General features: G+C 36.2%; 1 protein-coding gene across 2 annotated transcripts in view; it reads right to left on the reverse strand.

Moving 5' to 3' along the window:
• UGGT2 (UDP-glucose glycoprotein glucosyltransferase 2) overlaps positions 1-19,568 on the reverse strand; it is a 244,134-nt gene that overhangs the window by 40,157 nt on the left and 184,409 nt on the right. The window contains exons 34-36 of one of the 2 annotated variants that reach the window (XM_015121325.3): positions 18,933-19,115; positions 16,978-17,138; positions 16,235-16,349 (exon numbers count right to left, since the gene is read on the reverse strand). In XM_015121325.3, coding sequence (XP_014976811.3) covers positions 16,235-16,349; positions 16,978-17,138; positions 18,933-19,115 — 459 coding nt within the window. The remainder of the gene's footprint in view (positions 1-16,234; positions 16,350-16,977; positions 17,139-18,932; positions 19,116-19,568) is intronic. The other variant, XR_013407674.1, reaches the window with a different exon arrangement.

The raw sequence follows: 19,568 nt of genomic DNA on the forward strand, positions 1-19,568 counted from the left end.
AAGTTAAAATACAAAAGTTAACTGCTTTTCTATATACCAGCAATGAACAAATAATTTGAAATTTAAGAAAACACACCATTTAAATTAGCACCCAAAAAGAGAAATACTTAAATATAAATCTAATAAAATATGTTCCTCAACAAAATGAAAACTACAAAATTCTGAGGAAAGAAATCAAAGAACACTGAAATACATGAAGAGATATTCTATGTTCACTCATAGGAAGACTCCATAGTCAAGATATAAATTCTTCCCAGATTTATCTACAGACTTAATACAATCCCAATCAAAGGCTTAGCAAGTTACTTTGTGGAGATTGACCAAATGATTCTAAAGTTTGGGGAAAAAGGAAAAGATCTAGAATATCCAACACAATATTGAAGAATAAAGTCAGAGGGCTAACACTACCAGACTTGAAGTCTTACTATAAAGTTACAGTAATCAAAACAGTGTGGTATTGGCAAAATAAGAGATAAATTCATAATGGAACACAATAAAGAGCCCAGAAATAGAAAATTACCCATACTTTCTGTTTTTTATTTTTTTTTGAAACCTAAGACTGCTCTAAAAAAATAAAGTCCATGAATCAAAGAAAGAAAAACCTTAACTGTTCCTTCTGACCTCCTAGTTCCTTGGAATCCCTTCCTTAAATAACCTGGCCTATCATATTACCTAACCCAATAACTCAAAGGGTTATATACTAGACCAAGTCTTCTATACTTTCAATTTCATGGTGCTACTCTCTGACCACCTCTTGATTTTTGGTTCACTCCACTGAGTACTCAGATATCAATATCATTTGACTCCCTGGAACCTCCAATCAACTGATTCTACCACTATTTCATTGTTCCTCATTCCGTGATGTATTCACCCCTATATAGTTATTCTTTTGAATATACTCTCAACTATCTTATTCTTCTCTCACTTACTTGTACTTTCTTGACAGTTATAGTCCTGGTTAAATCTCAATCTCTGTACCTATTCTCATGGAACTCAACATGGCTGAGTTCCATGAGTAGAGGACACACACACACTACCCCCTATGCTGACTGTTTTTTCATTTTAACCTCATGAATATAAATCTTAGGGGAACCTTAATTCTGTCAGTTATATATATGGGTCTACTCTGTTGTCACTTAGCTGATCTTTAGCTGATTATTTCACACACTGTCCTCATATCCTCCCCTAACCTCCATGTACCTAATAATGTACTTTCTGTCTCTATGAGTTTGTCTAGTCTGGACATATCACATAAGTATAATTATACATTATAAGGTTTTTGTGTCTGGCTTCTGTCAGCACAATGTTCTCAAGCTTCATCCATTCTATGACATATTTCAGTACTTCAATCCTTTTTACAGCCAAATAATATTCCATTGTATGAATTTACAACATTTGGCTTATTCATCTGTCAACTGATGGGCATTTGGGTTGTTTCCATTTTCCAGCTGTTATAAACAATGCTTCTATAAACATTTGTATAAGTTTTTGTTTGGACACATTTTCAACTCTCTTGGGTATATACCTAGGAGTGGAACTGCTGGGTCATATGTTAACACTGTTTAACATCTTGATACACTATTCTTGATACACTTGATACACTATTCTACATTCCAAATAGGAACGTATCATGGTTCCGTTTGCTCCATATCCTTGTCCACTCTTGTTATTGTTGATCTTTTTTATTATAGCTATCATAGTGAGTATGAAGTTGTATCTTATTGTGGTTTTGATTTGCTATTCCTAATGACCAATGGCACTGAGCATCTTTTCATGTGTTTATTGGACATTTGTGTATCACAGAAGATACATCAATGGCTAGTAAGCACATACAATGTCTACTTACACAGACATATTTCAAACTTAGTCTATTTAAATAGAAATATTTCATATTTAAATGGCATTTAAATAGACATACTAAAGTCTCTAAATAGACACATTTAAGTCTCTATTTAGACTTAAACGTACAACCTAATATCACAAAAACTCTAGAAGAAAACCTAAGCTATACCATTCAGGACAGAGGCATGGGCAAAGACTTCATGACTAAAATACCAAAAGCAATCGCAATAAAAGCAAAAATTGAGAAATGAGATCTAATTAAACTAAAGAGCTTCTGCACAGCAAAAGAAACTATTATCAGAGTGAACAGACAACCTACAGAATGGGCGAAAATTTTTGCAATCTATCCATCCGACAAAGGGCTAATATCCAGAATCTACAAGGAACTTAAACAAATTTACAAGAAAAAAACAAACAACCCCATCAAAAAGTGGGCAAAGAATATGGACAGACGCTTCTCAAAAGAAGACACTTATGCAGCCAACAGGTATATACCCAAAGGATTATAAATCATGAAATAAAGCTCATCATCACTGGTCATTAGAGAAATGCAAATCAAAACCACAATGAGATACCATCTCACGCCAGTTAGAATGGTGATCATGAAAAAGTCTGGAAATAATAGATGCTGGTGAGGATGTGGAGAAATAGGAACACTTCTACACTGTTAGTGGGAGTATACATTAGTTCAACCATTGTGAAAGACAGTGTGGCAATTCAAGGATCTACAACCAGAAACACCATTTGACCCAGCAATCCTACAAATCATTCTACTATAAAAGACACATGCACATGTATGTTTATTGCAGCACTACTTACAATATTGGGGGAACTCACCCCCGATAGTTCAACGTGCATCCTTTTCTATTTTCCCTATGTGTTGGCCAGTCTGAGAAATAAAGGGAAAGAGTACAAAAGAGAGAAGTTTTAAAGCTGGGGTGCCCAGGGGAGACATCAGATGTTGGCAGGTTCCACGATGCCCCCCAAGCCGCAAAACCAGCAAGTTTTTAATAGTGATTTTCAAAAGGGAAGGGAGTATATGAATAGGGTATGGGTCACAGAGATCACATGCTTCACAAGGTAATAAAATAACACAAGGCAAGTGGAGGCAGGGTGAGATCACAGGATCGGGGTGAAATTAAAATTGCTAATGAAATTTGGGGCACACATTGTCATTGATAACATCTTATCAGGAGACAGGGTTTGAGAGCAGACCAAATTTTATTAGGCGGGAATTTCCTCGTTCACAAGAATATTGATTGGGAAGTGATAAATGTCCATGAAATCTTCACAATTTATGTTCAGCGCTACGGGAGACCGGGGCTTATTTCAACCCTTATCTGCAACCATAAAAGACAGACGTCCCCAGAGCGGCCATTTTAGAGACCTCCCCCTAGGAATGCATTCTCTTTCTCAGGGCTATTCCTTGCTGAGAAGAAGAATTCAGCGATATTTCTACTATTTGCTTTCGAAAGAAGAGAAATATGGCTCTGTTCCGCCCGGCTCTCAGGCAGCCAGACCTAATGGTTATCTCCCTTGTTCCCTGAACATCACTGTTATCCTGTTCTTTTTTCAAGGTGCCCAGATTTCACATTGTTTAAACTATTTGCACAGTTAACATAATCATCACAGGGTCCTGAGGTGACATTCATCCTCAGCTTACACATACGATGGGATTAAGAGATTAAAGACAGGCATAGGAAATCACAAGAATATTGTTTGGGGAAGTGATAAATGTCTTCACAATTTATGTTCAGAGATCATAGTAAAGATAGGTGTCAGAAATTATAAAAGTATTAATATGCGGAACTAATAAATGTCCATGATATCTTCATAATTTATGTTCTTCTCCCATGGCTTCAGCTGGTCCCTCCATTCGGGCTCCCTGACTTCCCACAATAGGTATATACCCAAAGGATTATAAATCATTCTACTATAAAGACACATGCACATGTATCTTTATTGCAGCACTATTTACAATAGCAAAGACTTAGAACCAACCCAAATGCCCATCAGTGACAGACTAGATAAAGAAAATGTGGCATATATATACCGTGGAATACTATGCAGCCATAAAAAAAGAGTTCATATCCTTTTGCAGAATATGGATGAAGCTGGAAACCACCATCCTCAGCAAATTAACACAGGTACAGAAAACCAAATACCACATGTTCTCACTCATAAGTGGGAGTTGAACAATGAGAACACATGGACACAGGGAGGGGAACATCACCCACTGGGGCCAATTGGGGGGCTGGGGGAAGGGGAGGGAGAGCATTAGGACAAATACCTAATACATGTGGGGCTTAAAACCTAGATGACAGGTTGATAGGTGCAGCAAACCACCATGGCACATGTATACCTACGTAACAAACCTGCACCTTCAGCACATGTATCCTTGAACTTAAGAGTAAAATAAAAAACATGGAAAACAAAAATAAACATATTTAAATGTCTATTTACATCCCTTGACCACTTTGTAAATTGGTTCTTTTCCTTTGCTATTGAGTTATGGGAGTTCTTGAGAGCCTGTTTGGAGGTTCTGGCAGGGGAGCACAGCTACTCGTGTACCCTTGACTGAAGATTGGTCCTCCTCTGTTGGGGATGGTCATCCTCTTAAACCCAGCATGCAGTTTCGGGAGGAACACACATGGAACAGTGAGGGAGGAAGAGGACATGTCCTGTGTAGCCAGCCAGATCAGCTGAATCAACCCTGGCGATCAATGGGCTGACAGATGCAGCAGCTAGATTGATTGCCCTCACATCCTACAGGAGTTCTTTATATGTTCTGGATATTACTGTCTTGTCAGATACATGATTTGCAAATCTTTTGTCCCATTCTATAAGTTGTCTTTTCCCTTTCTTGTGGCCTTTAATTTTTTTTAATTTAATTTTTTTTTTTTTTGGCTGTCACCCAGGCTGGAGTGTAGTGGCACGATCTCAGCTCACTGCAAGTTCCGCCTCCTGGGTTCATGCCATTCTCCTGCCTCAGCCTCCCAAGTAGCTGGGAATACAGGCGCCTGCCACCATGCCCGGCTAATTTTTTTTCGTATTTTTAGTATAGACAGGGTTTCACCATGTTAGCCAGGATGGTCTCGATCTCATCTCGTGATCCATCCGCCTCGACCTCCCAAAGTGCTGGGATTACAGGCGTGAGCCACTGCACCCGGCCAATTTATCTTTTTCTTTTACTGCTTGTGCTTTTGGTTTTATATTTTAAAAAACATTGCCTAATCCAAAGTCACAAAGATTTACACTTACATTCACTTCTAAGAGTTTTATGGTTTTAGTTCTTACATTTAAGTCTTTGATCCATTTTGAGTTAATTTTTATACATGATGTGAGGTAGGGGTCCAACTTCATTCTTTACAAGTGAATTTCCTGTTGGCTAGCATAGTTGTTAAAAAGACTATTCTTTCCCCATTAAATTGTCTTGGAATACTTGACAAAAATCAAATGAGAGTAGAGGTACAGGCTTATTTCAGAACTCTCAATTCTATTCTAGTGACCACATGTCTAACCTTATGCCAGTACCACTACTGGGCATAAAGAATTTTACATGTGTATATTTCTGTGAAACTACCACATAATTAACATAATTGAATATAGCCATCACCCTGAAGATTCCCTGTGTCCTTTTGCAATTGTTCCCTCCTATCCTTCCTCTGCCCACCCAATCCAGTCCCCAGGTAAGCATGAACTGCTTTTTTCACCTTGGATTAGTTTGCATTTTCTATAATTTTATATAAATAGGATTATATAATACAAATACTTTTGGTCTGACTTTTCATATAAATTGTAAATACATCTATATACTTTTGGTATGGATCAGCATTGTAATTTTTAGAGTCATCCACGCTGTCTGTGTATAAATAATTCCTTTTTACTACTGAGTAGTATTACATTCTATGAATATACCATATCTTTTTATCTATTCTCCTCTTGATAGATATTTGTAGTAGGCAGTTTCTGACATGGCTTCCAGTAATTCCTGACTTCTGGTATCCATTCTCTTGTGCAATTCCTTCTCTTGGTCTGGTTGGATCTAGTGACTACCTTCTAACAAACAGAATATGGCAAAACTAATGGGATGTCAATTCTAAGATGAGACTATAACAGACTGTGACTTCCATTTTTGTTGGCATCCTCTCTTTCTCTGATTTTTCTCTCTCATGTTTGCCCTTACGGATAAGGCCATCTGCCAGAAACTGATGACTGCCTATAGTCACAGCCAGCAAGGAAATCAGGCCTTTGGTATAATAACTTTTGAAGAATAAACCCTGCCCACAACCATGTGAGTGTCTTTGCCTAGCAGTCAAGTCTTTTGATTAGATGGCAGTCCCTGGGCTGACATAGTGATTGCAGTCTTGAGATACACAATGAAGCAGAACACCAAGTTAGGTTAGACCACAGACACTGATCCACACAAACTGTTTGTTGTTTTAAGTTGCTATGTTTTGGGTAAGTTGTTATGCAGCAACAGGTAACAAACACAGGGGGTTGTTCTAGATTTCGGCTTTTATGAATAATGCTACTATGAATATTTCTGCACAAGTGTTTGTGTGGCCAGGTACTTTTATTTCTTTTGGGTAAATACCCTGAAGTATAATGACTAATCACATGGCAGGTTTAAGTTAAACTGTAAAAGAAATTGCCAAACTGCTTTTCAAAATGGCTTAGCCATTTTACACTCATTTTCACAAGCAATGTATAAGAATTCTAGCAGCTATATAACCTTTCAACACTTGGAATGGTCTGTTTAATGTTAACCATTCTAATTGGTGTGTAGAGTTATTCACTGTAGTTTTAATTTGCATTTCCCTAATCACTAATGATGTTTAGCATCTTTTCATGGACTTATTGACACTTGATCATCTTTGGTGATGGGGTCAATCTGATTCTTTAACAAATCAGATTACTTATTTTCTTATTAATGAGTTTTGGGAACTCTATATATTTATCAATTTTTTCTTTTATGAATCATGCTTTTAGTATCATACCTAAACAATCTCTGCATAACCCAAGATCACAGAGATTTTCTCCTATCTTGTAAACATTTTATATTGTATCTTTGTCTATGATGTGTTTGGAATTAATTTTTACTTATGGCATATTAGGATTTAGAGGTTTTGGGGGTTCTTTTTGGCATAAGGATATCTGATTGTTCCAGCACTGTTTCTTGAAAAGACTATCCTTTCTCCACTGCATTATCCTTGCACCTTTGTCACAAGTCAACCGGCCATATATGTGGGTCTATTTCTGGATTCTTTATTCTGATTCATGGATCAGATTGTCTATCTCTACACCAACACCAACCTATTTTGACTATAGTAGCTGTATATTACGTCTTAAAACAAGGTGGTATAAGTCTTTAAACTTTCTTATTTTTCAAAGTTGTTTTGGTGATTTTCATTTTTTTAATTTTTAATTTTTATTTTTTTTGAGACAGAGTTTTGTTCTTGTTACCCAGGCTGGAGTGCAATGGTGTGATCTCGGCTCACTGCAACCTCCACCTCCTGGGTTCAAGTGATTCTCCTGCCTCAGCCTCCCAAGTAGCTAGGATTACAGGTGCCCGCCACCACGCCCAGCTAATTTTTTGTTTTTAGTAGAGACAGAGTTTCACCATGTTGGCCAGGCTGGTCTTCAACTCCTGACCTCAAGTGATCCACCTGCCTCAGCCTCCCAAAATGCTGGGATTACAGTGTGAGCCACAGTGCCTGGCCTGTTTTGGCGATTTTAGGTCTGTGGCATTCCATTTGAATTTTAGAATCAACTTCATTAATTTGTACAGGAAAGCCTACTGAATATTAGAAAAAATAGAGAGTAATGTTTTTATTGGAATTGCATTAAATCTAGTGATTAATTTGGAGAGAAACCACATCTTAACAATATTCAATCTTCCAACCACGAACAAGGTATATCTCTCTAAATATTCAGCTGAGTTTTAATCTCTCTCAGCAGTTTTGTAGTTTTCAGTCTGTAAGTCTTAAGTCTGACCACTAAGGTTTTCATTTCCAAAATGCTACAGAAATGGATATTTAATTTCAATTTCCAATTGTTATTGCTAGTATATAGAAATAGAATTGAATTTTAATAGTGATTTTGTATCTTGCAGCTTTGTGGAATGCAGTTATTAGTTCTAGCTTTTTGGCAGATTACATGCGGTTTTCTACCTAGATGATCACATTGATTGTCCCCGTTACCCATCCAAGACAGCCAGTTTTACTTATTTCTTGCCAATCTGAATGCCTTTTATTTTTTTTCTTGCCTTGCTGTACTAGGTATCTGTCTAGTACAATACTGAAGAAAAAAGGTAAGAGTGGATATCCTTGCTGTGTTTCTGATCTCAGGGAGAAAGCATTCAGTCTTTGATTATTAAGTATGATGTTAGCTATAGGTTTTTCATAGATGCCCTTTATCAGGATGAGGAAGTTCCCTTCCAGTTCTAGTGTGCTGAGAGTTTTAAATCAGGAATGGATACTGGAGTATATCAAATGCTCTTTTGCATCTATTTAGTTGATCATATATATATGTATATATGGATATGTATTTCAGTCTTTAGGAAGTTACATTGATTTTCTAATATTGAATCAATCTTGCATTCCTGGGATAAAGTTCATGTGGTCATGATTCATGATACAAGATCCTTTTTATACATTACTAAATTTGATTATTTAAAACTTTGTTAACAATTTTTACAACTTTTCTTAAGAAATGCTTGTCTATAATTTTCCTTTCTTATAATATCTTTGATCTTGATGTCAAGGGAATGCTGCCTCACAGAATGAGTTGAAAAGTATTCCCTTCTCTTCCATTTTCTGGAATAGTTTGTGTAAAACCGGTATTATTTCTTTCTCTGAAGTCTGATAGAATTCACTACTGAAGCTATCTGGGCCTGGGGATTTAAACTACAAATTCCATTTCTTCAGCTGATACAGGGTTATTCAGGTTACCTATTTCATGTTCTGACTTTTGATGGTTTGTGTCTTTTAAGTAATTTGGCCATTTCATCAAAGTTGTTGAATGTATTACCAGAAACTTGATTCTAATAGTCCCTTGATTATTCTTTCAGTATCTGTAGAATCTGTGTGCTGTCAGGTCTCACATTTCTATATTGGTAATTTGTGTCTTTTACCTTTTTTTTTCTGAACAGTCTAGATAGAGGTTCATCGGTTTTGTTGATTTTCTCAAAGAACCAGCTTAGGTTTCATTTTTAAAAATCTATAAAAATGCATCTTTTCGTCTGTTTTTTTTTTTTCTTTCGTTTTACTGATTTCCATTCTAACCTTAATTATTCCTTTTATCTATTTTATTTTTTAGAGCAGTTATTAGGTTCACAGCCAAATTAAGAGGAAGGCAGAGATTTCCCATATACTCACTGTTCCCACACAGGCATTACCTACTCCCCTATTATCAACACCTCCCACCAAAGTGATATGTTTGTTACAATACATGAACCTACATTCATGCATTATACTCATTCAAAGTCTAAAGTTTACATTAGGCTTCTTTCTTGGTGTTGTACATTCTACGGGTTTGGACAACTATAGATAATGACATGTATCTACCACTATATATTTTCCCTGCCTAAAAATTCTCTGTGCTCCACCATATTCATCACCTGCCCCCTCCCTGCCACCAAACTCTGACAACCACTTATCTTTATACTGTCTCCATAATTTTGCTTTTCCCAGAATGTTATATAGTTAGAATAATACAGTATGTAATCTTTTCAGATTGGCTTCTTTCACTTAGTTATTATACATTTAAAGTTATTTCTTGTCTTTTCATGGCTTAATAGCTCATTTCTTTTTAACTCTGAATAATAATCCACGGTCTGGATATACCCTTTTCTTTACCGATTCACCTACTACAAGACATCTTGGTTGGCTAAATTTTTGGCAGTTATAAATAAAGGTGTTACAAATATCTTTGTGCAGGTTTTTATGTAGCCATAGTTTTCAACTCCTTTGAGGAAATTCCAAAAATTACAATGGCTAAATCGTATGGTAAGAGTATGTTTGGTTTTGTAAGAAACTGTCAAATTGTCTTCCAAAGTGACTATACCATTTTGTACTCTTATCAGCAATGAACGCGAGTTCCTCTTGCTCCACATCTTTATTAGCCTTTGGTGGTGTCAGTATTCTGGATTTTGGCCTAATAGGTGTGTGGTGGTATCTTACTGTTGTTTAATTTGTATATCCCTGATGATATATGATGTGGAACATCTGCTCATATGCTTATATATCATCTGTATATGTTCTTTGGTGAGGTGTCTGTTAAGGTCGTGGTCCATTTCCAAATTTGTTTTGTTTTCTGATTATTGAGTCTTTAGAGTTCTTTGCATTGTTTTGGATAACACTCCTTTATCAGATGCATCTTTTACAAATATATTTTTGCCAAAATACTTGTCTTTTCTTTCTCTTATCATTATCTTTTGCAGAACAGAAGTTTTTAATTTCAGTGAAGTACAGCTTATCAATTATTAACTTTCACGGATCATGACTTTGGTGTTACATCTAAAAAGTCATTGTCATACCCAAGGCCATCTAGGTTTTCTCCTATATTGTCTTCCAGGAGTTTTGCATTTTGTGTTTTACATTCAAGTCTATAAACCATTCTGAGTTAATTTTTCTGAAGGGTGTAAGATCTATGTCTAGATTCATTTTCTTCTTACGAGATGTTCAGTTGTTCCAGTGACATTTGCTGAAAATACTACCTTTGCTCTATCTTTGTTCCTCTGTCAAAGATTGGGTGACTATATTTATGTGGGTTATTTCTGGGCTCTCTATTCTGTTCCGCTGATCTATTTTTCTATTCTTTTGCCAACATACTGTCTTGATTACTATAGCTTTACAGTGAAGTAAGTCTGGTATTACTGGTTTTCTGACTTTCTTCTTTTTCAATATTGTGCTGGTTATTCTAGGTCTTTTCCTTTTCTATATAAACTTTAAAATCAGTAGGTTGACAATCATAAAACAACTTGCTAGGACTTTGATTGGAATTGTGTTGAATCTATAAATTGATCTGGGAAGAATTTATCAATGTAGTCTTGAGCAATTTAGTCTTCCTAACCACAAACAGGGAATACCTCTTCAGGTATTTCAGTGTTCTTGAATTTCTTTCATTAGAAGTTTACAGTTTTCCTCATGTAGAGAAACATACTTTATTAGATTTATACTTAAATATTATTTTGGTGCCAATTTAAATGATACTGTGTTTTTAATTTTAAATTCCACTTGTTCCTTGTTGGCATACAGAAAAATGACTTTTTCTTTGTCATATATCTTATGTTCTTAAATCTCTATCAAGCAATGTGCAAAGATCCCCATGCAAATGATATTATTGAAAATAAAATACAATCCTAAAATGTATATTATAAATATAAGGGAATAATTTTAATATACTTTTAAAAAATTTATCTTATGGCCGGGCACGGTGGCTCACACCTGTATTCCCAGCACTTTGGGAGGCTGAGGCAAGTGGATCATGAAGTCAGGAGATCGAGACCATCCTAATACAGTGAAACCCCGTCTCTACTAAAATATACAAAAAATTAGCCGGGCGTGGTGATGGGCGCCTGTAGTACCAGCTACTCAGGAGGCTGAGGCAGGAGAATGGCGTGAACCCGGGGGGCGGAGCTTGCAGTGAGCCGAGATTGCGTCACTGCACTCCAGCCTGCATGACAGAGCAAGACTCTGTCTCAAAAAAAAAAATTATGCAAAATAGTATTTAATTTTTTATAAATAGCTTTCTTTTACTATACTTATTCTTTATTTCAGACACCTGATCTAAACCCATAGACTTTGTAATCAGTCTTTTGCTCCAGGTTAATTAATTAAACTTTTATTTTTGGTTCAGGGTTACATGTGCAAGCCTGCTATATAGGTAAATTGAATGTCATGGGGGTTTAGTGTACAAATTATTTTGTCACCCAAGTAGTAAGCATAGTACCTGATAGGTAGTAAAAATGACTTTTATATATTAATCTTTTATATATTAATTATATATTAACCTTTGACCTTGCTATAATGCCTTATTGGTATACTGATTTTGGTTTTTCAGTCATTTTTTTTGGATTGTCTAAGTAGGCATTTGCAAACAAAGGCAGTTTTATTTCTTCCTTCCCAATGCGTATACCTTTTATTTCCTTTTCTTGTCTTACTGCATTAGCCAGGACCTTACTTTGGTTTTAACTGTTCTTTTTTCCCTAGTTTCTAGGTAGAAGATGAGGTTGAGACCTTTTTTCTTGTCTAATGGAGGTTCTTAGTACTATAAATTTATTTCTAAGAACCATTTTAGCTGCTTATGAATATATTCCAACCATAGGCTACTTTTCTTTCTATACAAACTGCGTAATGAGGTACATGAATGTAGAAAGAAAAATAGTCTATAGTTGGAATATATTCATAAGAAGTGGTGAATGGCTTGACTAACTGGTCAGAGGCCAAGAAACAGAAAGATAGGAAGATTAAGGGCAAGAAATTCTGGGGTAGAGGTTTCTGGATAAGCCTATGGGGGTGGCATAAACTGTCAGGATCTTTGGGTACTTCATGTTAAACAGCCACCAGAAAGCATTCAACAGAGAATCAGCGCTAAATAACTAGGCAGTCAAAATTACGTGGTTTGTGGAAGTCTGCTAGCCTTGATCATAGGCTACTCCAATGACACAATGGGCACATGAATGGAGTTGACATGCTGGCAGAGATGGAGACTGTGTATGGGCCCAACAGCACAGGCTCCTACTTACCCAGGCTCATCTAGCTCTTATAGCTGCCAACAGCAGAGGTAAACACTGAGCTTCTAATATAGCACTTATACTTTGCAAAGACCAATCAGCTGTTTGATGGTAAGTTGGCTACACTAGATGTCCTTTACGCAGATTCTTCTGGACTGACCTATACACATATTCTATGTATGGGTTTGCCTTTCTTGCTCACAGAAACTTAGCACCATTATCTAAAGATTTATAGTTATCTACTGACAAAGGATTCTATATAATACTGTATTAGACCAAGAGACCCAATTTATAGCAAAGGCACTGTGGCAGAGGGCACATGATCCCACAGTCCTGTCACATACTGCACTATGTAGAAGATGCTGGCCAATGGAGCAATGGAATGGTTTATTAAGGGCACAGCAGAGGTGCTAGTTTGGAGTCAAACTCTTGCAAAGGTGAGGTGCCATCTTATAGATGCAGTATTATATTTTACATCAACAACCATTTTATGGTGCTGTGCTACCATTTGGAAAAATTACATGGGCCCAAGGGGGCAAAATAGAAGTGACCATACTTATCATCACTCCCAGTGACTCTCTTGAGGAGGTTATGCTTATTTTCCCTCCCAATTCCTGGTGGTTCTGTGTCATATCACTAGGTTAGAGGAATCTAGAATGGATAATAAAGGGAGATGATGAGTACAAGTGTGGTCTTTTGACCAGTTCCAGAGGTACGCGCTATAGTTTGTTCTACTAACCTCCCTCTTACAAGTTTTCCTTTGAACTTGTAAAACAATAAGTGTATGATCCATAAAGTACAGTGTGGACTACAATGGATGCTGTGATGCAGCAACCAGATCTCTATTCAAATCTGAAAACTATTCTCCTAGCTGCTGGGAGTGCTACTCAGCTGTCAGCTATCTCTAGGGAACTGCTGTTGGAAAAGAGTTGTCTCACCCAAGGTCACCCCTTTACCTGGGGCAGCCCATAACCAAAGACTGGTTGATATGAAGGAATAAAGACTTGCCCAAACCTGTGAAAACTTTGAAGGACCATCTTAGCTTCACAGCTCCCTGTGGGGTCAGTCAACTGAGGTCTTAATGGAATTTGTAAAGTTTCCCCAATTCCATTTCCTTCCTCCACAGTTGTTGGTCCTGAGAGTACTTCCTAATAAATTTCCTGCAAGCTAATTTCCATGTTAGAATTAGATGGCTTCCTGAGTAATCCAACCTGTAACAGGCAGCTAAGTGGTATTTGCTGATGGAGCGCATGGTGGAAGAAGAACAGAACTTGAGTTCTTGACTTTTTAATTTGAGATAAGTTTTGGGCATTAATGTGGCAATGTCAGTAGAGTTAATACAGGAGTTTGGAATTCAAGGGAAAGCTAAGAGCCAGAGATAAGATTTGGGAACTATTAATAGAAAGATATAAATTGAAACTATGACTGGCTGTAAGACTGCCACTAGAGACAGTACAGAGTGAGAAGTGGGCCAAGGCAGAGATGTAGAGAATAGCAACATTTAAAGGAAAAGTAGAGAAAAAGTAGTTCGACCAATAAAATTGCAGCAGGAAAGCCAGGGATGTCAAAGAAGAACCAGCAAGGTCTGACATAGAAGCCAATAGAGAGTCAAGAGAGTGTCAAGAAAGGAGAGGTTGAAAACATCCATGCTGCAAAGAGGGCACATAAAAACAAACAAGAAGAGCTCACTACACATTTTCACCTAAGAAAAAAGATATTTTGATTTTACTGAGAAGTGTTAAGTGGATTGGAGGGAGTGGGAACCAAACTACATTTGAGTAAGGACAATCATCCCCAAAATGTGGTAATATAGTACTGGGAGAACACCTCGGACAGTTTCTGAATTGCTTGAAAAATGAATCCTTTCTTCAGTTGTCCATAGGCAGATAACAGGCAACTTCATAGACTTTCATTCATATGTAAGACTGAGAATTCCTTATAAATAATACATTGGTAAAATTATTAAGAATTACCAAAGATGTATTCATAATCAAAATCTGGCATGTTATTGAGGTTTACTGAGGACCCTAGTCAGTTTTCTACTAATTGGCAATAGTGAAGAGACCCTATTTTGTATGTAAACACATATATATTTGAAGATCTCCCAACTTTCAAGAATGATTAAAAAAAAATCAATTACTTACCAATGTGGTCTTGAATAACTCATTCATATTTTGACATATAATTTCCCATTTACTAGACTTTTAAACAAAGGGATTAAGCTTTCTACATTATCTGGAGCCTCTGTTAACTCTTTTCCTTCATTTTTACTTTATTCCCCCCATCTTTATCTGGAGCCTCTGTTAACTCTTTTCCTTCATTTTTACTTTATTCCCCCCATCTTTATCCCAACCATACTGAGTTTCTTGCTATTCCTCAAACATGGAAGGCCCAATCCCACCTTGGGACCTTTGCATCAGATATTCTCTTTGGCCTGGAATACTCAAGGACATCTGCATTGTCAGCTTTTATGCCTCCACTTAAAATTCACTCAAAAATCATCTTCATAGGGACATATGGCCAATTTATACCTGCAAGCCCCAGCCCCTATTCAGTATTCTGAACTCTCTATCATGCTTTCATGTTTTTTTTCTCCAAAATGTTTATCTTTAAATATTGTTTATTTTTAAATTTTATTTTCCTATTAGAATGAAAATATCATGAGCTAAAGAAATCTTGTTTTTGTTTTCTGATGTCTGAGGTCTTAGGAGAGTATCTGGCACACAGCAGGTATTCAACAGATGAATGAACAAACATGCATGATTGTGATAAAAATAAGGAAAAAGAGTAGGGATTATGGGCTACAGAGGCTTTTGCTTCTGCTTAAATTATCTAAAATGTTTCAGATGCAATAATGAGGAAATTGATAGGATATTAGGAAAATAGTGCTTGTGAGGTGAAAGAAAATGTTAAGGCAATATCAGGGTAGGGGTGCACTGGATGAAGGATTTGTCTCGAAGATCAGAGAGAGACACTTGAGCATGTTTAAACAATGATGGAAGAGAGTAAGAAAAAAGAGGGTGACGTGGTTTGGCTGTGTCCCCACCTAAATCTCATCATAAATTGTAATTCCCGTAATCCTCACCTGTTGTGGGAGGGACGAGGTAGAGATAACTGACTCATGGGGGTGGTTTTCCCCATCCTGTTCTCTTGATAGCAAGTGGGTTCTCATGAGATCTAATGGTTTTAAAAGGGGTTTCCCCCTTCAACTGGGCACTCATTCTCTCTCCTGCTACTATGTGAAGAAGGACATGTTTGCTTCCCCTTCCGCCATGATTGTAAGTTTCCTGAGGCCTCCCTAGCCATGCAGAACTGTGAGTCAATTAAACTTCTTTCCTTTATAAATTACCCAGTCTTGGGTATATCTTTATTAGCAGTGAGAATGGACTAATACAGAGGGTAACTAAAACAGGGCATAAAGTAGAAAGAAGAGGTTTGAGAATGGAAAAGTGAGGATAAAATACTATTAGTTTTGAAAATGTTGAGCTTGAGGTGAAAAAATTATGTATAAGTAGAGATATCCAATAGACAATTACATAAACATCAGAAACTTGAGAAAAAAGCTCAAAATATAAGACTTTAAAGTTTATGAGCAGGGAGTTGGAACAGTCTATGTATACACACTGAAAATTATTCTGTTAACATTTTACTTACCTGATCTAGGTTTGAAAGACTGTTTGGATCTTGGCTGAGAGCTTGGTACTGGCCCCTGAGCCTGTCACCTGCTCCAATTCTCCTGAACTTCTTGAGATCCACTACATATAAAGCACTGCAAAAATGAATTACTTCTTGATAGCCTATGTTGTCTATGTAGCTTTAGTTTTACTTTCCTCCAATGAATGTCTACAGTGACGGTATTAACTACAGATATCCTAAGATCTAATAACAATTAATCCTTTCGTAGATTTGCTCCTAATGTCTCATACTGTTTCCCAGGAGTTTTAAGTTTGTTTTAATTTTGGTAGAACCCATACTCTTTTAGGGTCACCCCAAGCTTTTCCAAGCTGTCATGAAACTCATGGCCTTACAAAAGGCCATGAGGCACTGAAGATATAATCTCAATTTTATTTCACAAACCAAGTTTAAATCTTCTGGAGTAGTTAGGAGCCATATTACTTGGGTTTAACTCCTAGCTCAGTTATATATTAGCAGGGTAAGCCTGGGCAAGTTACATAAATGCTATATGCCTCAGTTTCCACATCTACAAAATGGAGATAACACTATCTCAAGATTGTCACAAAGATTTTATGACTTAATATACGTAAAGGTTTACAAGAGTGACTGGCATGGAATGAACACTATGTAATTGGTTGCTTTTATTGCATAATTTTTAAGAAAACTGAAAATTGTATTTCAATACATTATTTACTAAATGGTAAGGGTATGACTTTTCTTACCTGATATGGTATTTCCGTCTTAAAAGATGTGATGCCCAGTATCCTGTTTTCCAGAAACGATACCCATCCATTTCCCTGCGGCTATCACAAAATGGAGTATACCCATAAGGAGCTCCATCCAGATCGAAATCTCGAAGTTCTTTTAGATCATGTCTCACAATCTAAATAAGTAAAATAGGCTGTCTGATAAACACTGTAAAATAACATAAGCCTTTTTTATGGGAATCTTAAATCATTATTACCCTATTACAGAAATCCAAAGAGCTGTATTTTCCTCACAGTGCTTTCACGTAATATGAATTTACTGAATTTAACATTTTTTCCTCTTGCCCTTACAGGTTAAAGGTAAACTAAAATTTATATTCCTAGTCTTTAAGACAGTGGTCTTACCCACCAACAAGAATATTTTGTTGTATCATTTATAAACAAGTCATTTTATGAATCAGATATTTGGGAAAGGGGTTAAATATTACATAAGCACAGAGCTCTTAGTCTCTCCATGTATGAATAACAAAATCATTCCATGGCAAATCTCCATTATTGTATATTGACAAGTGTTAAGTTTTAATTATAAAGAAAAATCTCCCAATTATTCTAAATAGCTTGAATGAAATAATATCAATGTTATTTTTGAATACACTCAAGCCTCCTAGAAAAATATTAGTGTACACGTTGAAGGAAAGGTAGGAGAAAGAATCATATTAAATATTACGTGTGGGGCTAAGATGGGAGGATTGCTTGAGGCCAGAAGTTTGAGACCAGCCTGGGCAACATAGTGAGACCCCGTCTGTACAAAAAAAAAAAAAAATTAGCCAGGCGTGGGGGTGTGCATCTGGAGTTCCAGCTCCTAGGATGCTGAGGTGGGAGGATGGCTCGAACGCAGGAGTCTGAGGCTGCAGTAAGCTATGACTGTGCCACTGCACTCCAGCCTGGATGACAGAGTGAGATCCTGTCTCTTAAAAAAAAAAGTGTGTTTAGAAATGCTATTTTCTTAGTTTACATTGTAATGTTTCATATTTATCAATTTGGAATAGAGTACAAAAATAATAAGAGTTTAGAATATGAGTACATTCTAATATAGGACTTGAAAATATACTTTTTGTTCCACATAAATTCTAACTTATCCATTTAATTTATATTTTCATTTACATATTACCTTTTTCTTAGAAATTCTGTGTATTTTCAAATATTTTTTTTCCCACTAATGATTCAAAAGCAATGCAAGGGGGGAAAAAGAAAAAGTCATAATTTTTGGACATATAAATTTTGAAAGCAGAGGGCCTTGGTTTTTTTTTTTTTTTCTTTTTTTTTGGCCAAATTTATTTGCTTTTATTTTTAGAGATAGGGTCTCACTCTGTCACTCAGGCTGGAGTGCGGTGGCATGATTATAGCTCACTGTGACCTTGAATTCCTAGGCTCAAGCTTTCCTCCACACCTCAGCCTCCAAAAGTGCGGAGACTACAGGCATAAGTTGGCCAAATTTAAAATGCTCTTTTCCTTAAGTGATAAGAGTGATGAGAATTTGGTTATTGGTTGAATGCGAAAGAATGCTGTTGAAGGTGGAAGAATAAGAGTTGTATGAACTGCTAGCTTTTCTAGCAAGAAGAAATTGCTAATTTTAAACAAATATCAGCTCGTACTTTACAGGAATTCATTTAATTACTGTTATTATGACTAATATAAGTATTTGTTTTAGTTCGCAAACGTAAAAACTACTACTTCAGGGAGAAAACTTCCATGTCCTAAATAATAACTGGTACTTCTTACAATGCTTCCAATTTTCCCCTGGAGTTCTGACTTTTTGTTTTTAAAGATACTTTGCTTATATATCACAATCATATCTTAAGCACTGTAATGAAGATAATAAACATAAGCAACATGAATTAATTTCTATATTAAGAGAGAAGTGTAAAAAATGTTTGAGTATTACTAAAAACAGTAGTTAATCTTATTACCTGGTCAGCATCAACAAAAATGATTTTGTCCACTGCTAGTGGGAAAAGAACATCAAGGAAAAGAATTTTGTAACCCCAAATAATCCTTTGTCTTTCAGTCTGCTGACGAAGCCAACGGGGCCACCTATATTGAACTAGTTCATATTGGAATCCATATTCTTTAGCCATATGAGGAATTACTTCCTAAAAACACACACACACACAAAATCAAACAATATGTTCAAGAGAAAGTAGTTTTGTTTTAGAGAAAAAAGTTAACATTAAAAAGGTAAAGTTTCCTATAAATTGCTATCAACTAATAGGCAAAATGTCTAAATACTACTTCTATAACATACTTATTAATGAGAAATAATAAAATGCTAACAAATATGAAAACACAAGTATAAATAAAACTATATAATTTAATGTCACTAAAAATAAGTGCACTATATTATTTAACAAACTTATTAATAGAAGGCAAATGTTCCCGTACTTTTATTGTTAACATCTGCCTTGAGAAAACTGACTTTAAAAAAAGCCTCTGGATCTTGGAACACCTACATATCAAATAGTTCATGTATATGTCAACGGGTTGGTTGGTCACAGATGTAAAGATGAAGAGAGGATACAAAAAACACAAAATAAGTTCTAAGCTGA

The sequence above is a fragment of the Macaca mulatta genome, chromosome 17 (assembly GCF_049350105.2).
Source record: "Macaca mulatta isolate MMU2019108-1 chromosome 17, T2T-MMU8v2.0, whole genome shotgun sequence".
In the NCBI taxonomy this organism is placed as follows: Eukaryota; Metazoa; Chordata; class Mammalia; order Primates; family Cercopithecidae; genus Macaca; species Macaca mulatta.